Here is a 25,906-nt window from a genome sequence, read left to right on the forward strand (position 1 = left end):
AAAGAATAAAATAAAATAAAGAAATAATACTATGTTTGATTCCTCTGTGAGGTCTGAGCCTCCATGTGGAGAATAGGATTTTGAAATAAGTCAACAGAGTTATAGCAAGCAAGACAAACCCAGCTTCTTTCAGCTCAATATTTAAATGTTAAATTGTTCCTGTTTTCCGATGACGTCTCGTCTACGTAATTTTTTTTGTATTTAGGAAAATTCTCCTCATTTCATAAACAAGACAAGTTTTTTTTTTTTTTGTCTGGACTGCATCATACGAAGCTATTTACTGGATTTTCTGAGGAGGTTCAAGCTCCTGTCTGTTCTGTCTCTGCCTGTAATAAATCAGCCAAGCAATAAAAAAGCAGGAATAATCCTAATATTCGCTAGGTAAGGACCTGGCTGTTCATGTGATAAGTACCACTCCTAAAACCCTAATGATGCCGCTGGCACCAGAGAGCCATATAAAGCAGCGTTTCGAATGAAAAGCCTGTTTCTGGCCGAGCAGCCGCAAATGGCCACAGAGAGAAAGGAGCAGTGCAGGAAAACCTGAGGAGAACCTGGGATAACACCGTCTCTCCTGGCTCTGAACTCTGCACTGGGCTCAAACGGCGTCAATTACTAGGAGATATACGGGCCGGCCCGTTTCCACCACTTTACTGAGTCCCCTTCAGTTGCAGCCCACTCGGACTGTAAATTATCACTCCCCCATCCCCAGCTTTGCAGCAGTTTGGAGTCACCAGTGAGACCCTCTTCTGTCTCGGTCCGAATCTAAAGGAATTCCCTCCCTCTGTGTGCCAAACCCAAAACCTTTGCAAGCCGGGGCTGTGAAGCATGCAGCTGCACGCCCATGTGGATATGCTCACTCGCAAACATTGATTTAAACACACACAAATGCACACAAATGTTCGTATATGGTATATAAAATCCCCTGGAGCTATAGATCATTGGGAACAGGTAGAGAATTTAGCGTGCACACACAGGCTGTAGATCATTGAGGTGGGCAGAGACGTCAGCACTCTCATACACAGTGAGCCTTATTGCAGAGTTTAATAGAGGAAACCCAGCATGAATCCCCACAGTCATTCTGTTCCAGTCAAACACACCATTCACAACACACTGGCTCTGTGTGTGTGTGTTCTTACAGGAGCCTACGTACTGCACATTATGTGCGTCGGTGTGTACTGTATGGTTAGATATGTGTACAATAAGCATTTATGGATCGGGCGTGGAAATGCAGCATGCTGTATGTGTAGTTAACTATGTGAGTGCATCTACTGTACCAATCACATCTGAGAGTGTGTGTGTGTAGTGTGTGTGTGTGTGTGTGTGTGTGTGTGTGTGTGTGTGTGTGTGTGTGTGTGTGTGTGTGTGTGTGTGTGTGTGTGTGTGTGTGTGTGTGTGTGTGTGTGTGTGTGTGTGTGTGTGTGTGTGTGTGTGTGTGTGTGGGACAGGGGGCATATTGACCCATCAGTGCTGCTCTGTCACCTCTTCTCTTTATGAGTCTGGCCTTTTAAAAACACACCAGATTTATGGTTAGTTTGGGCATCTCAGAAACGCTGTGTGTGTGTGTGTGTGCGCGTGTGGGCGTGTCTGTGCGCGTGTAGGCGTGTGTGAGTGTGAGTGTGTGTGGGCGTGTGTGGGCGTGTGTGCACGTGTTTGTGTGTGTGTGTGTGGGTGGATGCGTGGGTGTGTGCATGTGTGTGTGTGCGTGCCTGCGTGTGTGGGTGTGTGTGTGTGTGTGTGTGTGTGTGTGTGCGTGCGTGCGTGCGTGTGAGTCTGTGTGTGAGTGTGTGTGTGTGCGTGCGTGCCTGTGTGTGTGTGTGTGTGTGTGTGTGTGTGTGTGTGTGTGTGCGCGCGTGAGTGTGTGTGCATTGGTGTGTTATTAAATTGAATTAAATTAAAATCTGTCTTGTTGGCTGTTAAGAGAAGTGAATTAAAAACATAAACATTGAAAGTGATGAGATGACTACTTCAACACCACAGTATGTTTCACTTAAGGAACATTAAATATCATGAAGTTGCCGATGTGCATTTTTTACTGTACTATTCTATGCAATATTTATCCAATCTATCACCTTTTCATAGAATAATACATTATAAATGATCATATATCTGATCTGATCTATTCTTCAACAGCAAAAAACACGATTTGACGCTGCAGCTGGCTGCTGGTTCAACTCTTTTAGTGATGCCACATAATAAGAAAAATAGTATCGCTATGGAGAAAAACTGCAAAAACGGGAATCATATCAAAAAAGGAACCCATAATACTTTGGGAGTCTGCATTGGCAAGCATATTTGATAAAGCATTACAAATATTTTCATGCCAGAGTAACATGTTTAGTTTTTGGTGTAAACTATCTGAATTGAGATGTTTACTTGGGTGGACCCAAAACCAGGTTGTCTAAAAACCCTCCGTGCATGTAAACACAGTGATTAATGTCGATATTAACATGTAAACACACACTGCACATTCACGGAGCACAGCGGTGCAGATGGTGACTTGGCATCTTAGTCTCCGCAACACAAAGTCCCCGATCATCTTAAAACTGCTCGGCCTCCAAATTGATTTCACAGCACAAGAACCCCCCCCACGCCCCCCCACCCACCCACCCGGAGATTAACAAAGTAAATTCCACTTCTTCTCCCTAGAAGAAGCACCCACTGATTTTTGCTTCAACCTAAAGATAAGCAGACGTGGAGGATTTTCTTGAGACTATACGTCCTTTATCTGCGATTCTAGGTGCGATGTAATTGTGGATGGACTCTAATGTGTGGTCCATTTGCTTCATTAATGGGGCAGACGCTGGCCGTTCAGCAAAGAAAACGCCTATTGTTCCCTTTACTTTCGCATCTATAATGTGTAGCATTAGTCCGGCAGTTGTTAGTGCTCGACCACAGTGCTTTGATGATGGTCAAATGACAAAGTCTTAATAGAATATAGAGGGACGGGCAGGACAAAGGTGGGCAATGTTCAGCTGGATGCAGCCAATTTCTGTGTGAGAGGCCTGCCTAAAAACCCCATTCATAGGCCGTCTAATGCTGCTGCGTAATTAAATGTGATTACTGGAGCAGAGGGCTTCTCTCTCCCTCTCAGAGGGCCACACACAGGACTGGAGGCAGCGTGCATGCGCTCATTAAGGAGGCGCTAACAGATGTACACAAGCAACAACCACAGGCATACCTAAAAAGCTAAGCCGTCTCTCTTCTCTCTGACATAAATACAAATAGAAGTAAAAGACCGTGATCTCTCAAATGTCAACTATTTGGGCACCAAGAAAAGCAGGACTGGACTGAGATAAACCCAACGGTAGTTGGATGTTTTTTTACAGCTCACCAAAGTTTCCCCAAAATGGACAAAAACAAACAAACAAACAAACAAACACCAAGTCATCCAGCAGTAAATAAAACTCGGGATAAACTATGACCTTCAGTCACTGATAATCATAAAGCAAACAAGCAGAAATATAAACAAAAATCAATTATGGTTTCTATCCACGCACGCACGCACGCACACACACACACACACACACACACACACACACACACACACACACACACACACACACACACACACACACACACACACACACACAGTAACGCATCCACACACACCTTGTCTGGCCCACTCTCCGGTCCAGTTTCCTGGGCAGACACAGTCCCCTGGTGCTCATGGGAAATAGTGAGCATGCCAGGCCCCACAAAGGCGTCCTTTCAGCCGCCTGCATGCTTGACCTGTGCAGGGTCAGCGCTCTGCTTTGTGCCCCGTGACCCCGGAGTGACCCGGGGTCAGGCAGAGGGCCCGAGGTCAAATCCAGATGCCTGCGTCTAATTTCACCCCAACTGGGTTATCCGTCCAAATCTGCCCTAAAATTTGCCCTCCCGCCCCCTTCAGCCCCCGCCACTAAAACCCACTACTACCTCCACACATAACCGAGTCCCATAGAGATACATGGGCACTCTGCAGTCTAATTGGACTACTGTGGAGTGGTGCTCTCTCCCTCTCGCTCTCTCTCTCTCGCTCTCCCTCTTTCTCTCACACACACACACACACACACACACACACACACACACACACACACACACACACACACACACACACACACACACACACACTCTCTCTCTCTCTCTCACACACACACACACACACACGACCCCCTGTAACTGCACTAATACCCCATCCCGTGGCCTTTGGTCTATCTTGAGGGATTAGGTGCAGAAAGACACACACACACACACACACACACACACACACACACACACACACACACACACACACACACACACACACACACACACACACACACACACACACACACACTTTTGAGCACAGCGGGCCTGGCTGAGGGTCTACCTTGAGGGATTAGGTGCAGAGAGACAGGACCCTCCAGCCAATCAACCGGTCTGTCACATTGATTTTGAGGGGTCACTGGTGCACAATGACCAGGGTTTTCCTGTCTTAACCTTTCTGATCATACACATATGCGCGCGCACACACACACACACACACACACACACACACACACACACACACACACACACACACACACACACACACACACACACACACACACACACACACACACACACACACACACACACACACACACACACACACACACAAGCACGCAGAATGACAATTAACACTATTTATGTCATCTATGTAAAAAGCAGAGCCGGAAAAGAGCTTTTTTGGAGGGTAAAATCAGAAGAAAAGTAAACAATGAATAGTAAAAATAGAAAATAAGACCGAGTAAGTGTTTAAAAATAAAATCATGTAAAGACAGAAACAAAACATTTTACGATGATCAAGCCACATAATCAAGTGGAAGTGTGTTTTTAGACGAGACTGATAAAGTTATTAAAAGTACCAAATCCTACGATACAAACACGTGCACACGAACACACATACCTCTCCATAATTCAAAATTCCCCTTCTTTGCCTTTCAAAGCATCATCACATCCCTGCTTCTGAAAATCCTTCATCCCTGGGGGAAAGCACACCCGGCTGGGGGAAAGCTCTCAGGTCAACCCCCCCCCCCTCTAACCCTGGGCTCCTTCTTCTCTTTCCTGGTCAAACAACACAATAGTCATCTATAAGAGAGGGCACCAGACAGGCACTACTTTAGCTGACGGAAATTTAAGCGGTCCACTGCCAGCAACGTTTCAGGTGCAAGGCTGAATCTTCTCTCCGACGTCATCCACATTTGGTCTCTTCTGTTTTAGTCTTTTGTTGCTTGTTTCCCTTTCCTGAAGGGGAATATGAGGCCTCTGGAAAAACAGGATTCGAGCACACGGCTGCTGGTATTGTTATCATTACAGAACTCGTCAGTGGTGAGGGAAGTAATTAGGTTGTTTAAATAAAAGAAAAAAGAAAAAAAAGTAGCAATACAACAAAGTAAAAAAACAAACTCAATTCCAAGCAATGGCTTTTCAGGGGAAAACATATTAAAGTATTATTAAAAAAAAAAAAATCTGAAATTATTAGAAGTAAAAGTGCTCATGCTGTACAAAAAGTGACTGACATAATATATTACATATTAGATAGACACAGATGCTTCAATGTGTGTTGAGGTGTTTTTTTTTTATTTTTTAAAACTACTTTATATACAGTATATTTAATTAAGCCAAATATGTCCCAATGCTCAAGACACATGAAGGATTGCAAGTTTATTAATGGGGTAGAAAAGAAGAAATAACACTAGCTTTTATTGTTATTATAATTAGGTACTATTCTCATTATTTGTGAAATACTGGTAAATTGGTTAACATCTTTGGGGCTTGAGCAGTACATGTGAAATCACCATCATTACAAGCTTATTTATAAGCTTATAATGTATATTTTTAGTAAATCTGAAAAATACCAAGGCAAATGCAGTGTGATAAAAAAAAAAAAAAAAAAAAAAAGTGCAATATTCCCCTCAGAAATACACCCAATATGTAAATGTAGTTTCCTTCTCTCCTGCAACGTGGTACACAGCAGTAGCTTTACGTACGGCTAGAAAAAAAAAAAGAAGTTTAAATACGATTATAAAACAGATCAATCTCGGAAGAAAGTATTCTGGGAAGGACAAGAGGGACTTCGCTGCGTTCGCGCGTCCAATGGCACACCAATGATGACCATTGTGTGACCACTAGCAGGCGCCCGAATAATGCAACAGCTCTGCAAACCAGCAGGCTGCGTCGTCTTGTCTCGCCTCCTCGACTACGATCTCCACTTCCTGGATACGCGTTCAGAAAAACAGCCAGGCTGGACTTGTTATTGTCGTCTCGCGCGGAGTTTCCGTGAACCCGTAGTTTATACGCAGACGCCTTTTGTCGACGGCAGCTGACCGTTTAAACGTGACGAGATTACCGATGATAACGTAAACGGGACAGCGGAGGCGGAGCGCGCAGAGAAAGGTGAGCCAATGAAACTTACGAACCGTTTCGCTGTCCGGCTGAAAGCGATATATAATCTTTACGAGATTTGTTTGCATTTGTACAACGCGAAAGTAAAAGTTGTGGAAGTACTTTTGTTCGTGGGTGTTTTATAACATTGAGAAAGGTAGAAAGCGAGTCCAAATGTTTTGTTTGCGTTTCCCCCCCCCCCCCCCAGAGCGCCACGTCACTGCTCGGCGGAGGAGTCCGGGGGAAAAACACAGCCGAAAGTGCAGACCGGTAAAAGTCCATCGTTAGCCTTCAATGTGCTGCTGCTGCTGCTGCCTCCCCGTTGTTTGACAGCTTCTTACCGGGGGAGGAAGCGTCGCTCAAGAGGTTCAACATGACGGCGTCCAACTGGGGGCTCATCATGAACGTGGTGAACAGCATCGTTGGAGTCAGCGTGCTCACCATGCCCTTCTGCTTCAAACAGGTGGGTCACCTGCGGCTTCCCGCGCGGATTTGCAGGTGCTGCGACCAAAATCCTTCCGAAAAACTAGACCCCCACCCTCCCCCTGTTTGGACCGTATACAGCGGCAGAAGGAGTATTTTGGTTCATTTCCTGCATTCAAAATTTGATCAAAGAAGTGTTAACCACCACATGTACTTTCCCCCATTCTGTTTGCATTATTGTTGATGCATTAATATTTACATTTCGCCTTGACAGACTTGTCAGGTGAAACTAATCTGGTCACAACCGGTTTTTTTCAAATGAAGATAATATCTGAAAAGTAAATACTTATTAAGTAAATATTATTGTCAGTAAAGTGACAGAAAATTTAAATATTGGTGTAAATTATGAGTAACTAAAAACTGTACTTGAGAGCAGTAATCAATAATTACATTGTGTAGGAGTCCTTTTTAGTTTTCATTTCATGCTATGAACATTTCATATCAAGCGCTTCCTTTTTTGAGGATTAATTAACGTACAACTGCTTCTTGGATTGTTGTTGTCATTATTATTAACAACGAAATGTAGTCAAGATAGTTTAGTAAGAGGACAAAAGTCTGTAGACGTGGCATGATGCATGTTGACTGTCCCTCTGTCCTCTCAGTGTGGGATAGTGCTGGGAACTCTGCTGTTGTTCTTCTGTTCGTGGATGACCCACAAGTCCTGCATGTTCCTGGTCCACACAGCCAGCAACACCAAACGAAGGACCTATGCTGGACTGGGTGAGTCACAGTGGAAAAATTAATAGAATTTTTTTAATTTTTTTTTATTGACACTACAATCGTAAATCAGCTAGTCGTTTAAGAAATATTTAGCATTCGCCTCTTTTATTGTTATTAGTCGTGGTGGCTAATGATATGTTTAAGAAGAAGGCCCTCAGAAACTGATGTTTAGTTTTGGTTTAAAATAGAGGAAGAAGTTGGTACTGAGAAATGGTTCACCCCCAATGATAATATAGAAGAAGCTTTTACATTTAAGCTGCTTTATTATAGTCCACACAGTGAAGGTCCAATGGGTTTTAAGTGCTAAATAAGCACAAGTGTGATCGGAGTTTATTATCAAAACGGACTATTTTTAGGACACTGGCATATGTTTGTCTTCATGTTGTTCACACTGATGTCACTCCCCTCTCTGCAGCCTTCCATGCTTACGGGAAACCAGGAAAAACTCTGGTGGAGATGAGGCATGTCTCATTATTTATTTACAACACACCTATTGATATATCTTGAGTGTATATAGCGCACTTATTGTCTACAAATATGTGTTAGATCATAGAATATGGGGAACTTCTAAAAGCTTCAATACCCATTACAGACAGAATGAAAGCACAACATATATATGAGTGTTTAAAGAAAAAAATAAAATAGATGAATCAACAAAATCATAGAGGGTAATTACAGTTGTGTGTTGAACTCTTTGCGTGTCCCTGCAGCATGATCGGTTTGATGTTGGGGACCTGCATTGCCTTCTATGTCGTCATTGCTGATCTGGGCTCGAATTTCTTCGCTCAGCTGTTGGGTTTGCAGGTTTGAGATCATTACTTGTTGTATTTATGGCTAATTCATTATTAACTGGTCATCCACAACCTGCTATTAATTTAACTTGTATGCAACCAAGCTAGCTGAAAACCTGTAACACACGTTGAATTTATAAGATTGGTATCAGTCAACAAACTATTGCAACAGTAGGAAAAAAAAAATCTAGTTTGCAAGTTATTTTTTTGAAACTCTGCTGTGTAAAGGTGACGGGCAGTTTCCGTGTGGTGCTGCTGATCGCCGTGTCTCTCTTCATCGTGCTCCCCCTGAGTCTGCAGAGGAACATGATGTCCTCCATCCAGTCCTTCTCAGCTATGGCTCTCATGTTCTACACCTTCTTCATGTTCACGGTGAGTCTACGAACTGAATTTTTTTTTTATTTTTTATTACATTGACTATACAGTTGTATATCATAGAAAGTCAAGACATTGTTAAGAATAGTCCAGCTAAATGCATATAAACTACCAATAAGATTAAATGTTTTTTTGTTAATTTATCAGTAATATCACAGTCTCACAGCATTCTGCTCCTCCAGCATTTTGAATATGAAATTTGTTTTTCAGGTACATTGTTTATTGTTTTATTGCTTGGTCAAAGCTGGTTGTGTTGTATCCCGTGAAAATTCCTCCCTATTTTCTCCATTGTACAGAACTGTCTTCCTTACCGACCTAATATTGTCTTGCTCCTCGTTTTAAAGAGCAAATCCGCACTAAATCACTTGAGAGAAAACAGTTGCTGCGCTGCTCTTTATAGACGGAAACAAAGGCTCTCCCCTGGGAGACACTGCTTGGAAATGGCCACTAGAGACATTATAAGTACTCTTAAGTGCAAAGTAAATGGAGCTTAAATGATCAGTCCCACCAAGGAAATCACTTTTCTATATTTTCCCATTTGATGTATTGAAAAAAAACATCGGACTTCCTCCAGACTTATGTTTCTGGCCCTTTCTTTTTAGTTTATGTTTTTATTCCGAATGCATTTTAACATTCTACTTGCATCTTTATAGAAGTGAGTTTCCTTAGTCATCACGACATTGTACATTACAGCTTGCCAGCATTGATTAGCAACACTACAACTGCAGCTGGCTGCTGAAATGGTTCAGTACTAACCTTAATGACTACTTGGCTATACAGAAGCTCCTTAAGGAACTCAAAAAAAACAAGAACATTGAAGTTTGTGGAGTCACATTATTTGCATTTTTTAGCTCTCTAGCCCTGCCGTAATGCTTGGATGATCATTTTAAATGGTGCTGCACATCTGGTCACACTTCAGTCAGTAATGCCTAAGCAAAGGACTCTTTTCTGGTTGAAATAATTACTGTTTACTGCAATGTGCAGGTTGTTTTGCAAGTAATCTTGTAGATATGTTTCTGCTGTAGTGAAAACGAATGAGAAATGCACCTGTTGCATGTAAACAGTGCAGTCCAAACAGGCATCACGTTTTATCACTTTTGAGCTAGTAAATACATATTAAATACACTTGCTGTCAGTTTTTTTTATAGTTACTCAAAGAGGAAACACAGCCCTACATTTATATGCCTCTAAGAGATCAATCAAATCAGTTTAATAATTTATACTGCAGAATCACCCAGCAACATAGTCATTTTACAATGACAAAGAATACATAAACCAAATTATATGGCAAGCAAAAACATCAGCGTTAACGTACAAGACATACAGCTGCAGATGTTATAAAATTGAAAGTAGACGGCCACATTAAAGCATCAATTTTAAAGCGATGTTAAAATGATATCCATTAGTGGCAGACAAATCCAGGCAGAGCTAAAGAGAGAGTAGAGGAGAGGTGCTCAGTGCATCATGGGAGATGCCGCAGTAACCTAGGCCTACATGGATGGTTCAGGGTCACCTAAGCCCGTCTTGACTACAGGATTGATCAAATTGGAAAGTTTTAAGTCTAATCTGAGAAGCAAAGTGGGTGTCAGCCTGCTGAACCAAAACACTTGCAACAGGACGATGAGAGCTGATGAAGCCCAGCAGCCATTTTCTGCCTCATGTGATTGAGCCTGTTTACTCTTTAAAATACGCACACAGACTTAGTGTGAGTGGCTCTGCTTTACTGGCCTGTAGTGCTGCTTCCCCAGACGTCAACCTGCAGCTTACAGTCGCTCTGTGTGACATGACTTTTAGTCCCGTAGCATGCTGATAACTTGGAAGAGTGGTGTGATGTGTGTCCGGCTGTAGATCCAGGCCCAGACCCCTAACCCTCTAACAGTGATGTATCTCCTTCCCTCCCTCCTTTCATCCTACCCTTAAATGTTCCCCTCTTTCCTGTCTTTTCCTTGTACTACTTTCTATCCCCACCTCGCTGTCCTTCGCTACCCCTTCTTCTCCTCTTCTGCACTCTTTTGTTTGCACCCTATCTCCTTCCCGCTGCTGTTTCTGCTTCCGGTGCCGTAGATAGTGTTGTCGTCTCTGCGCTACGGCATAATCTCGGGCTCCTGGGTGGAGCGGGTTCACCTGTGGCGCTTCAAGGGCGTCATTCAGTGCCTGCCCATTATTGCCACAACCTTCTGCTGTCACCCGTAAGTAAAACCAAAGAAACCCCCATCCCACCACCACCACCACCACCACCACACTACCGTAAAGGCAGTGGGGGGGGGCGTTGGAGAGTGAAGGAAGCTCGATGTGTCCCCTGCTACCTCCAGCCGACATGAACCTTCTGCCCTCTCCTCTCCGTCATCCCCATTTTGCTTCACCTTGACTTCTGGTTTGGTCTAAGCCTTTTGAGCTCTGTGAGTGTGTGTGTGTGTGTGTGTGTGTGTGTGTGTGTGTGTGTGTGTGTGTGTGTGTGTGTGTGTGTGTGTGTGTGTGTGTGTGTGTGTGTGTCTTTGGTGGCAGTAGTAATAAGGCAGAGAAGTACAACATAGTGGAGTTTCATCTTCGCTGCCCCGCACCCGGGATGAGCAGCCGGGTGCGGGTGCAGCAGGCTGCACCGTTCTGCCGCCACCTTTGGGGTTTTATCAGGTAATGAAAGGAGCAAGACAGGAGACACATGCTGAGGAAAAACCTGAGGTTGTTTCTTTTTTTGTTTGTTTTGATAACCCTTTCACACGCCTCGTATTTTTTGTCAAATGTATGATTTCCTTTTGATTCATCTCGTATCACCTTCATTACTCAGCATTTTCAGCTCTGACAGGTTTTTTTGTTCAATATGGGGTTTCCTGTCATGTCTCTTTGTTGATTCCCCCTTTCTTCATTTTCTCCGGTTTTCTCTCCTCATTCATTACTGTCATTATCTGTCTGTGAGCCGTCAGCATGGGCGCAGGTCCCTCCCTCCCCCCCTCCCTCCTCCTCCTCCCGGTACTCTCCCCACACTCGTCTTCATTTGGTCTGGGCTGTAACTTCCGCCCCCCCCCCTCCCTACCCCATCCCGCCTCCTTCCCCTCAGATGGTGCTGTCCTCGTTCAAACACGGGCTGCTCAGCGGCTGGTGGCTAGGGCAGGTCAATGTGGTGTGCTGGGAGGGTGTGTTTCGCTGTCTTCCCATCTGTGGGATGGCCTTCGCCTGTCAGTCGTAAGTACTCCTCACGCCCCTCCACCCGCACCGCATGAAAGTAATGTCAAACAAGACTACAAAGAACTTTTTAAGTTGGAAGCTCATCGACTTAGAATACAGGGAAAATCTGACAAATATGTGCTGGGTCAATGGCGGGGCTTTTCCACTCGGTGACACGGTGAATTACAGCATAGCTGCATGTAGAAAGTGAGCAAACGTCACAATTAGTGCATGTATACTTGCGGCGTTCCTGTAAGCCACAGCGGGAGGGTTTGGGGGCGAGTTTGACATGTTATGTGAAACACAGACTTTGGCTAATGTGCTTTTTCATATTTGTCTCAGTCAATTCGTATTCACTATCAGGGCTGCCCTCTCTAGAATTAACCTGAAACTCAGACTGCTTTTTGTCCATACTGCACCTTTTTGTCTTTTTTCTGATGCGATGAGTAAAAGGCAATTTTGGCAGTTAGGACTTTTTTTTCCCTGAATGAAAAAAAGTTGATCAATATGGTAAAAAAAAAAAAAAGAAGAAAAAAAAAAAGGTTTAAATTTGCTGCAAAAAATAAATACAGAATATAAGATGTAGATCATTTATAAAGTATCTTAAGATGGGAGCGTGACTGATACACTGACCAGCCGATATTGGGCTATTAGAGATATATTAATATCGGCGCGCATGTTGGCTGGTATGTTGTTGTTTTTTACAGAACATAATAATAATGCAGAAACAAGTTTGGGGTGAAATCTAAATTGTTTCATTTGTGTTCTATGATTTTTTTATTGTTGTTGTATTTATTAGATTCTTAGTGAAGTTTACTGATTCAGTGCACTGATGTCAGTGTGGACAATAAACTGTAAAATATCCTCCATTACATATCCTATTTGCCAATAATTTGTGTTTATTTAAATTTAGATTATAACAAATATTGGCTGATCTATTCACATCAGAAAACAAAAAAAAACATCCAGTATCTACTTAAGACACAGTAAAAGTAGCAGAATACAGGGTACTTAGATCCTTCTTTATTAGATTTTTTTTGTCAGATAGTAGTGGATAGTTAGAGGATTTTCAGCCAACTTTCCCCACATTGAATGCAGAAATCATACTTTATTTTCACTAATCACGGCATGAGCCACTTTATTCATTTCTCCATTTTCACCCACGTGCATGCTCTGTCACTGTCACTGTCTCTCCTGTCCTGTCCTGTCCTGTCCTCTGCGCTTCAGTGGCTTGCTCTGGGTTTGCGGTGAGTTGAGGGGGGGTTATTGACAACCTGAATATCTTCTAATGGGATCTCGGTGGATGGAGGTGATCTTAGATTTGACTGCAGTGCCGGGGAGGGATGCAGGGGTGCAGGGAGTGTTACAGTGAGGTCATCGGGGGCCAGATGTTTGGGTGGTGCCGGTGTATGGTTTTGTTTGTGCGAGAGAAGGTGAGGTAAGTGATAGGAGCGGGTGACTGCAGCCTTGAGACTGCAACACGACTTTAATTAATGTAATCGCACAAAGCCAACATAACATTATGGTATGGCGGGCGCGTTCATTAGCAAGTGTGCGTGTGATCCGACAGGAAGAAAGCGACCGCTTGTGTATGTTTATGTACGTGCATTTTGTGCGTCGGTTCCCACTAGTAGCGCTGAGTGATATTTGGCAGGGTGATTTCTTGGCCTGTGGTCAGGCTGAGCGAGGCAGGCGCTTCGTTAGGCGGCAGGCAGCTTAAGCCAAACCACTAATCAACACATTGGACTGCCGCCATCTTACAGACACACTGATGTATTCACAGGCTGATTAAACAGCTCTCAGCACATTGGATTTTTATTGCATTCATGAAATGTGTTTACTTTCAGTTAAAACATTACTTAACATCACCATTATGACGGGATGGGAGTTGGCCCTGTTGTTTTTTGGCTGAACCGTTGAATAGCGAGGAGCTTGTTAACTCGTGATAGGTGGACGTAAGAAAGACGCCTGTGGTGCTGCTGTCAGTGTGGCTTCAAGTCCAAGTCAATGACATTACCTGCCGCACACACAGTCCACTGCCCCACCTTCACTTTGGAAGACTTCCTCCATCACATTTCCTCTGCGTAAAGACAGAGGACATTAGCTCCTGAGTCAGGACTATTGAGTGACCATTGGATGCTTTAGCTGCACACTTATTATATATACCGCTTTATTTCACCTTGGCTATAAGATTTACTGGTTCGGGGATTAAACAAGCGTCAAGGATTAGCATCACGGGACAGTGCTTGCTCATAAAAAACCCGCGCGGGTGAAAGAGAAGAATAAGGACCAGAGGAAGTTATGGTTGCTCGCTCGTATTTCTGCTCGGTGGTTCTTCCTCTCACGTGAGAGAAGAGGAGAGAGAGAGAGGAGGCGAGCGAAAAGTGTCTGCCAAGAAAGTTTATAATGCCTTAAAAGCTGTCGGGCGCTCGCTGTTGTATATAAATCCTGTACATTCAGCGGGTAATGTGCCGATGGTCCCCTCCACACTTCCGCACTCTCTCAGAGCAGTGAACAGGAAATGATGGAAACAGGCAGACGGACGGACGGACGGACGGTTTCAGGTTCAACCTCAGCCAGCCGTCACTACTGTCACCCATTCTGCGTCACACACATACATGCACACACTGGGATGTGTAGACAAACACTTCCTGCAACCCCCCCCCCCCCACTTAACATAACTTTAATCTACTGCTTCTTAAAAAAAAAAAAAACTAAAAAAAAACTGCAATTACAATAATTGAAAACATTAATTTGTAAGTGAATTAACAAGTATTAACATTATGTTCAGAATATGAAACCACTCCTAATGCTGAAAAAGTTGTTGTATTCATGTGCACGTGCTGTCAGACACACAGATGGTATGTTCATGTGCTTTTTATCTGGATTTAAATCATCTAAATTATAGTATGTCTGGATGTGAGGATTTTAGGGCCCATTTTTGCAGTTAATCAAGTGAATAACGGATAGATTACGGGACAAATCCATCATTCTATTTAATCTATCTATTTAATCATATAATTTGCCAATTAAATACTGGTGAAAGAGCTGATAAATGAATCAGAAAAGGGAATTGAAAAATAAAGCAGAAGACAGTAATTATATTAGTGAGGGAACTTTTTTTTTTTTTTCCCAATACAAACTTAAATGAATAAAAATGATGAAATGTCTGTTCATCTTGAGCCACTGTTGTTTGAAACTTTCAGCTCAGTTTTACACCCGGACTCAAGTGACTCTGCTGGTTTCAGAGCGTCGTGGTTGTTTAAACAGTCAATGTACGGAAAAGTGATTATGTGCGATTGACCAACAAAGGTCTGATTTTAAATTAATGACATTATTTAACTGTTGTTTTCGTGGCATATTATTAACATAGCAATATGCACCTGCAGAGGAGGACGTGCTCCGCCCAACGGACTTGCTGCGGCGCTCAAGCATGCAAAAGATAAAAAAAATAAAAAAAAGATGACAGTGTGAAAGATTATTATTGTGGATACCAATCTGCTAATCAGTGAAAAATGAAGTCAGACAAATAGAAAAATAGAAATCTTAATTTCAAATGAGATTTGATGATGGCATTTCAGTGTTCAAATTTTAGTTGGCTAAACAAAGAAACGGTAACATGGGGGAAAAGATGCATCATTTGATTACTGAACAGCACAAATGGGCCTCCATATGGCTGCTCATTAAAGAACTCCACAGAGCAGTTTCCAGAACCAAATTTGAAGTAAGTGGCGATGAAGACTGTCATCTTGTCAAAAAAAACAACAACTGCTGATTCATGAAACATCTGTTGGGTGTACTTTCCCCACAGGAGAATATATATATGTCTGATAAATCAAACTGCACATGAATCCATACAACAACAGCACCAGTGTGGTCTTGTGTCAAGCCGCATGCAGATTGTGTTTTCTCTGGGACGTTTGTCGCTCAGGCAGGTGCTGCCGACCTACGACAGCCTGGACGAACCGTCAGTCAAACGCATGAGCACCATCTTCACCTTGGCCCTCAACGTAGTCACCATCTTCTACATCACTGTGAGTGCACCCACACTTCATACACACACACACACACACACACACAAACATTTATGCATGTGCACACAGTATTTCAAAAAGGAATGAGCTAATTAACACCAGTAACACCTCCATATTCTTTGTCTTCTCTTTTTGCTTTCTTCGGTTCCCTCCTTCCTTCTCCTCACCAGGTTGGGTTCTTTGGCTACGTCAGCTTCACCGAGAACATTGCAGGCAACGTGCTGATGAACTTTCCATCCAACCTGGTGACAGAGATGATCCGGGTGGGCTTCATGATGTCTGTGGCTGTCGGATTTCCCATGATGATCCTGCCCTGCCGCCAGGCTATCAACACCATGCTTTTTGAGCAGCAGGTGAGCTCTAACACTTCTTCCTTTGTACAGTTTTGATGAGTCCTGGGGACATTTTACATGTTCTGCGCATCAAAAAAATCTTTGTGGTTTTGATCTCTTTTTTATTTATTTATTTATTTTTTACTGAGTCATGGGGGTGGTAGCAAACTGGACACAACTAGTATGTTTGCAACAACAGCTTACCGCCAACACCGCCTTCATGTAGTTCATGGAGCTCAACATAACATCCAACTCACACTCTGTCGTGCCATTTGACAATTACAAAAACAAAAATGATTTGTTCCAGAGACCTTTGTAAACCCCCTGTTGTGAAACTTCAACATGATATCTATTGAATTTTAATCAATCAGAACACGACTGGACGCCACTGGCAATATTGTGCACAAGAAGTGGTGTGGGCACAACACATGACACCACAACACTAAGTAGTACAATGTGTGTATCGTCAAGAAACAAACATCAGTTCCTGTCCTGAATAAAATGAATTAAATCAATTCGTAAGTTTCAGATTCGTAACACTCTTTTTGTTATTTCTTTTCTTTGTTTCACTTCTTTTTCTCTGTTTTCATCTTCCAGCAGAAGGATGGGACATTTGCTGCCGGGGGTTACATGCCTCCTTTGCGCTTCAAGATGATCACCCTCTGCATTGTGTTTGGCACCATGCTGGGAGGCATTCTCATCCCCAATGGTACATCCTGTGTGTGCGCGTGTGTGTGTGTGTGTGTGTGTGTGTGTGTGTGTGTGTGTGTGTCTGAACAACTGGGCCTGGGTTGAATGGACTGAAATTGTGTGTGTGGCTCGCTGGAGGTCTTTAAGGTGCATGTGTTCCTTCATGTGGGCGGAGTAGGCGGGGAGCTTTACGATGTGTGTGAATGTGACTTTACGAGTCAGTGACTGTCACACTCTAACACAGTCCTTAAATCAGAGCCCTAACTTTTATCTCCTTTTAGATGGGCAGACAGGAAGATAAGGCTATTATTCTCCCAGACTCTCTCTCTCTCTCACGCACGCACGCACACACACACACACACACAAACCCATGAACACACTAATATTGGCTCTTTGTCGCATTCTTTAAATTGCAAACTGCTCCAAAATGGTGTCGATGTAAAGGTTAGCATCAGTTTATGTTTTATTTATCTGTTTATGTGGTTGCTGTTTGTTCAACTTTTGATTGGGTGGACACACACACACACACACACACACACACACACACACACACACACACACACACACACACACACACACACACACACACACACACACACACACACACACACACGGTGGGCTTGCTTGGCTCTTTGTGTATCTAATCAGACTAATAGACTGAGGAGAAGGGAGGTAAGGACCCTGGGGAGAATAGACACTAAATCTGAGGGAAACAATATGGTGTCCGTCTTCTGGATTAACGATGGGTTTCCGGGCCCGACGCCCAGCCGGCCGGTCCACAGAGGCGTGGGTGGGGCCAGGGCTCGCTGCCGCTGCCAGGAGCAGTGTGCCATGGATGGAGGCTGCATGGGGCTGGGCAGGTGTTGGTTATGAATGGCAGAGGAAGGTATGAATGTAGGTAGAGATAAGGAGCTTAGATCTGCGGATGTTTTTTGTTTTTTTTATCAGAAGAGATGGAGAACAGTTCACTCGGAGAGACAGATTCCTCAGATCTGGCAACGTCGGTGTCACGTTGCATCATATTGTATGCGCAGTTTAAATAAACAGTCATACAACTGACTTACCAATGTTTAGGTCAGTTTGGTCAAGTTTACATTGTACTTCATCATTTAGAGAGGCAGGACGGGGACGTTTTGACTGTTTATCAATTACTTTTTTCATTACCTCAAGATCTGTGATTCTCAGATGGTCGAGCCTCAGTCAGACCCACATTTTTCTTTGGTCATTAAGTTGTGATTTTACTTTGATAACTCAAAGTAATATACAATGCCTCCATGCACTGTTATTATCTTGAATTACAGCCATATCATTATTTTCAAACAACTTTAAACTTGTGACACCCATCAAGTTTCAAGATTCTACATTGGCTTGTGTAAAATAAAAAGGCCCACTTATCTGACACTAACCCTGTTTACAAAGGCTCGAATGAGAGTGCTGGTGTGACAATGTTAGTTTTGGTCGTTATGGTTGTGAAAACGCTGGCAGCAATAAGCTCCTGGACAAGTGCTACTTCTGGGACAATGTATGTACTTCAAAAGAAAAACGCAGTATCAGAAATTCTGTATATTGCAAAACAAAAGTTTGAGTTTCATTTTCACACACACATCTGTGACCCACTCAAAAAGGCAAGAGGTGGTTGAGAACCTCTGCTCTATATAATTATTGCAAATGTTCATCCATTATTCTCAGTTTATATGTGAACTGTTTGGCATTACTATTTCAACCATTCATACATTGCTTTGAGCTTATTATTTAAACTGTTTACCCATTACTTTCTTCCAGCTTACTATTTCACCTACTTATCATTAATGCTTGGTCGTTATTTCAACAGTATATTTAGTACTACCTCACACATCCTGACAATTGCAGATTTGTCACTGGGATACAGCTGCCTCTGGCTGAGAGTTAGTGATCGACTTGATCAACCTGATTTTCCCTGTGTTTTTCTCTCTTAAGTTGAAACCATCCTGGGTCTGACTGGAGCCACCATGGGCAGCCTCATCTGCTTCATATGTCCCGCTCTCATCTACAGAAAGATCCAGAAGAATAACATCATCGCTCAGGTTACATCATACCTACGTACATTTCTCAAGTCTTTAGTGAAAATATGTTTAGTCACCGTTGCTGACCTGTTGTGCTTCTGCTGTGTCTTTCCTGCAGCTGGTGCTCTGTGTTGGTCTGGGTATCCTGCTGGTCAGCACCTTTACCACTCTGTCGATTTCGGCCCGTAGTCCCGCCATCAGGGTCCAACCTCCGCCTCCTCCTGCACCTGACAAGAACAGCCTGCCGCTACCAGACCTCCCTGAACTGCACGGTAAAGATCATGACTTTCCCTAATGGCTGGCAATCACTTACCCACTTGATGGACTGGAAATGAAAGTGGTTTACTAATGAGCCATGGAAACATTTACCGCAACAGGCCGTAGCCGGGGCTGTCTGCGGCGTCTGCGATTGGACAGCAGCGCCGCATGTAATTATTTCATGTAAAAGGCACCAGCGGTACAAGAGACATGTTTATTTTGTGTTTTATTTTCAAAGTCATGGACTGCTGCAGCACCCTAAAAAGAGCAACGTTATGAGAATGCGAACCAGGAGCAAAGGGCCAGAGAGACTAAAACAAAAGCACAAAGCCACAGCAGAAGAAAGGGCTTCTTTTATCTCTTCGAGAAGAAAAGATGGAGACAGACAGAGTGACTGATGGACAGACAGGCAGGGTGAGGAGATAACCTCTTGATAATATCTGAAAGCAGCGCTGTGTGCTTGACATTGATGAAGCGAGATTGATGCCCTTCAAACTCCAGCAATTCCTCTCCACCCCTCTACCTCTGTTCATCGCTGCCCCTTCCCCCCAAAATACAATGTGTGCACCACCCCCCACCCCCCATATCTCCTGTGGCAGCTATAAAACGCCTGCGAGCTCTGGCTGTATTAAGGGGAAGGGGGTGATAAGGGTTTGGGGAGAGATGGAGAAAAAAAAATGGAGATGAGACTCAGAGGAAACCTTTTGAGTTCATTTTTTTTTAGTTTTAGGGTGAAACAAGAAGGGAATGGAGGGAGTCCTCACTTTTCATCTGCTCTTCCTCTTCTCACGCCACAGTTCCTCTTATTCACTGACATCAGGAAACACTTTATTTCTATCTTTTTTCTTATCATTGGATTTATTTCCTCCCATCTTTGCTTTACATGACACTCAAATGGGCCAAACTCAACATTTGTTTCCTGTTTGTCAGTTTCACTTTTAATTAATCTGCCTCTCTCCTCTCCTCCCTCTCCCTCATTCATGATAAGGTACCAGTGGTGCCAGTCCAGCCATTTTCAGTATCTGCTGCCACCTAGTGAATCATCAGGAATCAACTGCTTGAAAATAGAGCTGCGGTTGTCAATATTCAGCCTGTGACATATCAGTCCCTCTGGGAGTCACAGTGTTGCAGTTGTTCTAATTAATGAAAATTCAACTAATCTCCACTATATTCGCAGGAGCTTACAGTTTTGCTGAATTCATGCAATTTAAATCTTTCCAAACACAACTTGCTTTAGCAACAAGAATAACTCTTCATTTACAGTCTGCAAGGCTCTTCAACCAGCTCTCTGATCATCAAAAAAAAAAAAACATATGCCGGTTTACCAGAAAGAACTAAATTGACAGGTTTCATGGGAAATGTGGAGAAATTAGGTATGTGTTAAATAACATGAGTTATGAGTTTTGTGCATACAGTCTGTGTTGAAAATAACTTTAAAAGCTTTTAAAGCACTTGTGTTTACAGAAGCCATAGCATGTATATTCTAGATTGAATTCACAGACTGTTGGTTTTGCAAAACATAATTTTTTTTAAATTTATTTTAATGCCAAGAGTTTGTGTACAATAAACACCACTATACGAGAAAATTAAAAGAGTAGATTGTAAGGCTAGTGAGAAATATAATGCAATCCGATAAAGTTATTCTACTTTCCCCAGACAAGGAAAAAATGCTAACATAAATGAACTGGCAAATTTATAGTTTTTTAATTTAGATGCATTAAACGCCAAAGGATCCCGGGAATATGCTGGACATCTAACATTACATTATTATAGTGAAGTGATACCCAGTGGCAGCAGTCTGTGTTGTAACACGTTCTATTTTGTGTGTCTACATCCAGATAAAGCCCCAAACAAGAAGCCAGTGGAGATAGAAAAGCCTGACCTTCCAGCTGTGGAGGTGGCGCAACCTGTGGAGAGGAACCAGGCGGAGGCCCCTCAGATTAAAGTACCAGACGAACTACCTGAGAGGAAGAAGGAGGAAGAGGTGCAGCTGGACCGTCCTGAGGCCGGTAAGGAAACTGAACCAGAACTGGTGTGTTAACTTGATCTTGAACTGTGTTGACTCGGTGCTGTCTGTTCGCCCAGGTGTCGCGGTGCCGGAGGGAGAGGCTCACCGCCACGAACCACCCATCCCTCATGACGAGGTCATGGTCGACACAAGAAAGAACAACGCAAAGCTGGAGGAGAACAAGAAACAACCTGTTCCTCCTGCTGGAGGTGGCGAGGAAGAACCCAGAGGAGACGAGGACCACGCTCCCAACAAAGACAACAAACAGGACGGCAAGGGTGACGAGAAACCGGCAGAGGGCGTGAGGAAAGAGGAAGTGGACTTGGGTGGAGGCGAGGTCTTGTCCAATGAGGTGCTGGACAAGCCTGTTGGAGAAGCAGGCGAAAAGCCGGACGTCGCCCCTCTGAAGGAGGTGGAGAAGGTGAATCCTGCCAAAGGTCCTCCTGCAGGGAACGCAGCTGTGGTGGCCAACCAGGTAGCACAAGTGGGCAAAGCTCCAGAGGCCGCAGGGAAACGTGAGTAACTCAAACTGGGATTAAGGTGTAAAAACAGTTGTAGGAAAGTGCAACATTGACCTTTTGATATCTGGTGATGTTTCAGTTCCACTTCCTGAAGGAGAACATCATGCTGCTGCAGAGGAGGCTCTAGATGCAGACAGCAAAGACACAGCAGATGAGAAGATGGACGGTAAGTGAGGCAGAGATCTATAACTGAAGGGAAGTGAACGTCAAATTCTGTGACGTGACAAATTTATAACATCCCAACCTTTAAAATCAGCCTGAAGCAAGGTGCACTGCAGGGCAACTTTGGAAGTTGGTGGTACATTTTTACAATTTAGATTTTCTGTGATTGATTGAATGTTCTGTAATCTAAAATGTAGCTTTACAGATTGTTTTTGTGAAGCTAAGTTTTACTTGTATACACATCCAACAATCGTAAAGATACCGATCATTCTCCAAAAGTAGCCTCCGTGGACCAGAATGCAAAGTAGCTGCAGCTTTTTGTGAATGGTGGTTTTAACCCTTGAAATACACCGCTCCTCTGACTGGAAGACCAAGAACTTAGCTCTAAGTAGGGTACATGGGGCCCGGCATCTTCCACCTTTTTGCACACTGTAAAGAAAACGGTAATTAAGGCAGTGTTATAGAAGACTTTAAATGGTTTGACTGTCTGCTACATGCTGTTGAGGCCTCTGCCTCTTCCTCTCCTCTCCCTTTGCTTGTTTTATCTCGTGCGATCTCATGTCAGTGATGCGTTCTTGCTTTAATGTGCCTTTTTTGATGGTGTAAAAACAGTGAATATGTCTTTCTCTTGCCTCTTAACTTGGCTTGATTTTCCCAGAAGTCTTTTTTTTTTGGCTTTTGTTGACTTTCTTATTCTGTTGTTTACTTTTGCCTTCTCTCTTTACACCCTTTTTTTTCTCTCTCTCTCTCTCTCTCTCTCTCTCTCTCTCTCTCTCTGCCGGACTCCTATCACAGTGATAAAAAAGCTGGTTGCAGGTATGAATTCCCTCTTGCCTTTTCTTCTCTTTATCTCCATCTGTCACTCAAATTTTCCAACACAAGCCACCTTTTTTTTTTTAATTTATTTTTTTATTTTATTGATATTTGCATACACATGCAGTATATAGATTCATATTAATAAATATTGTGTCAGTGTAAAGACCACTTACTCACTTTGGCCTCTAACATAGTTTGTGTGTCCACAGCTGCCTGTTCCATTTAAAACTACAATCTAGAGATGTGTGTCAAATGAGCCCATAAATAGTGGAATATTTCCCTTCCTCCCCCTCTCACCTAGAGACTGGCCCGACATTAGCCTAACTTAGCTTCCTTACTAATGCAAGTTTCTCAGATCCGGTTGTTGCTTATGTTGCTATTTGTCTCGTAGAGGGCCAACTTGACCACGCCGTGCTGCTGCAGGTGATCAAGGAGCAACAAGTGCAACAGAAGAGACTTCTGGACCAGCAGGAGAAGCTGCTGGCCGTAATCGAGGAACAACACAAGGAAATTCACCAGAAGCAACCTCCTGGTGCGTAAAGACATATTAGATCCTGAATCAGCATATGTGGTGATTCACATATCATGTGCTGATATGAAAACTGTGATATGACAAATATCCTGCCTCCAATACATATCTTGATGGCTTTACTTCAGCTGATATATCAAGATCAGAATTTTATTTGCGGACTAATATCGGTATCAGGATCATCCCTAAAAGTCCAGTATCAATCGGGCTCCAGTACGTATTGTTCAGCAGATATAAGACTTGAACATATAGCATATATCAGAAGTGGTGTCCAAATCAGATTTAATTTAAAGGTTTTTTTTAATCTTACAGGTGGTGCTGCTGAAGGCGAGGCAGAGAAGGGCATCCCAGAGCACACAGATATAGACCCAAAGCAGCCCAAGGAGGGAGCTGGAGCTCCACAGGCTGGCGGAGATGAGGTTCATGCCGTGGCCCAGAATCAAGCTCAGCCTGGAGATACGGCTGCTGAAGGAGGGGCTGCTGTAGTAGCTGTTCCAGCAGCTTACAAGGAGGATGTCAATGTCGTACCTGCAGCAGAATCCCACAAGCAGAGTGAGCTGGGAGCGAGGGGAGTGCCACTGGGAAAGAAAACATCTGATGACCGTCAGCATGTACCTCAAAATGATCAGGTCGCTCAGCTGAAAGATGACGAAAGAAGCCTAGATAAGGAAAGGGAGACCATTGAAGACCTTAAAAAAGAAAGGTTACAGAAAGAAGTCCAGGCAAGACTGGAAAAAGAACAGCTTGGGGGGGATATAAAGGAAAAGCTGGCCAACGAACAGGAAATGGAGAAGGAGAGGATAGAGAAGGAAGTGCAGGCGAGGTTAGAAAGACAACAACTGGAAAAGGAGATCCAGGAAAAACTGGCCAGACAGCAGGAGTTAGAGAAGGAGAGAGCTGAGAAGGAGAGGATAGAGATAGAGGTTCACGCGAGGGTGGAGGAGCAGCGACTGGACAGAGAGAGAAGAGAGAAGCTGGTCCGAGAACAGGAGCTGGAGAAAGAGAGAGCAGCGAAAGAGAGACTCCAGCAGGAGCTCCAGAAAGCAGACAATGAGATCTATGAGCGAGTGAAGAAAGAGAAGGAGGCGCAGGAGGCTCAGGAGAGGCTGGCCCAGCTGGAGCGAGTCATAGAAGCCAAAAACGCTGGAAAAGCTGCACAAGGGGGCGAGATAGATGACGGGGAAGCTTTGAAGAAAGGAGGACGAGACCTCAAAGAGAAAGCCGATGCTCAGGCACACCCAGGAGAAGAAGCGGAAGACGGGGCTGTCAGAGCCGCGGCTCGCCCCCAGGGCTCCCACGAGAAGGTCAGGGACCAGGGAGAGCTGGATCTGAGGCGGAGGCGTAGGGCGCTGGGACCCAGAGAAGCCGGAGGAGGGCCCTTGGAGGAGACCGGGGTGTCCAGGGGAGTTCCGGGCCTGGAGCCCCTGCTGGAGCTGGGGGGCTCAGACCTGCATGCGGCCCTGGAGCAGCAGCTGCTGGCCGGGGCGCTGGTGCACTCGCGGCAGATTAAACAGGCCTCAGAGGATGATGGAGCGAAATAACACACATCTGTGTTTAATGGTTGGACAACACACACTCTACACTTGCAGAACCTGTTAACACTGTGGACCATGATGTTGCCTTACACTCTCTCTTGCCTTCAGAAATGTTACAGAAGGAAACATTCTCTCTTACTTGATACTGTGTTCTCTGCAAATAACCCAAAGTCTTTATTAAGGAGTAAAAGTGTTTGTAAATATTAACTTATTTTTTTCTTGAGAGGGGAGAATTTTGAAGATGTCCTTGTTGAAATGTAAATACATCTATGCAAATACCATTCTATGGAGCAATTAGACGAGGCAAATCTTTAATGTTTCGGTCACTTTAATTCCTCTTTCCTCCACCAGCTGATGGAGTCTGCCTCTGTGTCTGTCCTTTATTATCTTGTGTACCGATTTTTTTTTATTTTTGAAGTTCTGGTAAGTTTTAGGGTGTCCGTTAACTTTGAGATGTAAATATTGTAAATCTGTTGACTTGTGATCCATTTCTCCGACCCTACATTTACCACATATTGAATGTAATGTGGGTTCAAGCCCCTCGATAAGTGTCGTTTCATTGTACTTTCAAATGAAGGTAGCTGAATTCGACCTTCCGCTGGAGCTACGAGGTATTTACTGTAGTGTAGCCTTACTCTTTGATAAACTGTGGACAACGGAGCAGCTCGATCCAGACCATCTGGATCCTTAGTGACTTATCATTCCATCTTTAGTATCTCTTCTTTATTGATTTGTTAGTGCCTTCCAATCCGTATGGTGCAGTGCTGATGTTTTTTTTAAAACAACACTTGTGCAGGTTTTTTTTTTTCAATTTGTGTGGGGTTGTTTTCTTCCACCAAACATCTCGTATTGTAAACAGTACAGTCATGATGGTAAAATAAGACAAAGGGAGGATTGTAGTGCTCCTTAGTGCTCTTCAGAAAATCCCTTCATCGTCAGCACTTCAACACGTCGGACCTTTGCTTTGTACAAGAGGTTATTTTTGGACTATTTTTCTATATGCATGGTATTTCTGTACATTTTGCTGAGAAGAATAAATAAAAGATCTCTACTAAAGCCACGGC

The 25,906-nt window shown here is 43.6% G+C and overlaps 1 protein-coding gene across 5 annotated transcripts; it reads left to right on the forward strand.

Moving 5' to 3' along the window:
* The first annotated feature begins 6,209 nt into the window (after positions 1–6,209).
* Positions 6,210–25,902, forward strand: slc38a10 (solute carrier family 38 member 10). Of its 5 annotated transcripts, none has more exons than XM_069691387.1 (18): positions 6,210–6,396; positions 6,593–6,847; positions 7,470–7,587; positions 8,003–8,048; positions 8,298–8,391; positions 8,607–8,750; positions 10,818–10,942; positions 15,847–15,949; positions 16,120–16,302; positions 16,879–16,990; positions 18,928–19,034; positions 19,132–19,285; positions 21,110–21,280; positions 21,357–21,794; positions 21,880–21,966; positions 22,758–22,778; positions 23,170–23,310; positions 23,620–25,902. In XM_069691387.1, the coding sequence occupies exons 2-18, from the start codon at positions 6,758–6,760 to the stop codon at positions 24,846–24,848; spliced, it is 3,363 nt and encodes a 1,120-aa protein (XP_069547488.1). In that variant the 5' UTR covers positions 6,210–6,396; positions 6,593–6,757; the 3' UTR covers positions 24,849–25,902. The 5 variants fall into 5 exon arrangements, with proteins under 5 accessions (XP_069547488.1, XP_069547487.1, XP_069547489.1 ...); XM_069691386.1 differs by lacking the exon at positions 10,818–10,942 and adding an exon at positions 11,809–11,933; XM_069691388.1 differs by lacking the exons at positions 10,818–10,942; positions 22,758–22,778 and adding an exon at positions 11,809–11,933.
* The last annotated feature ends 4 nt before the right edge of the window (positions 25,903–25,906 follow it).

The sequence above is a fragment of the Brachyistius frenatus genome, unplaced genomic scaffold (genome assembly GCF_029030835.1).
Source record: "Brachyistius frenatus isolate BFR_SWC_R1_liver_20210118 unplaced genomic scaffold, ASM2903083v1 Contig_11, whole genome shotgun sequence".
In the NCBI taxonomy this organism is placed as follows: Eukaryota; Metazoa; Chordata; class Actinopteri; family Embiotocidae; genus Brachyistius; species Brachyistius frenatus.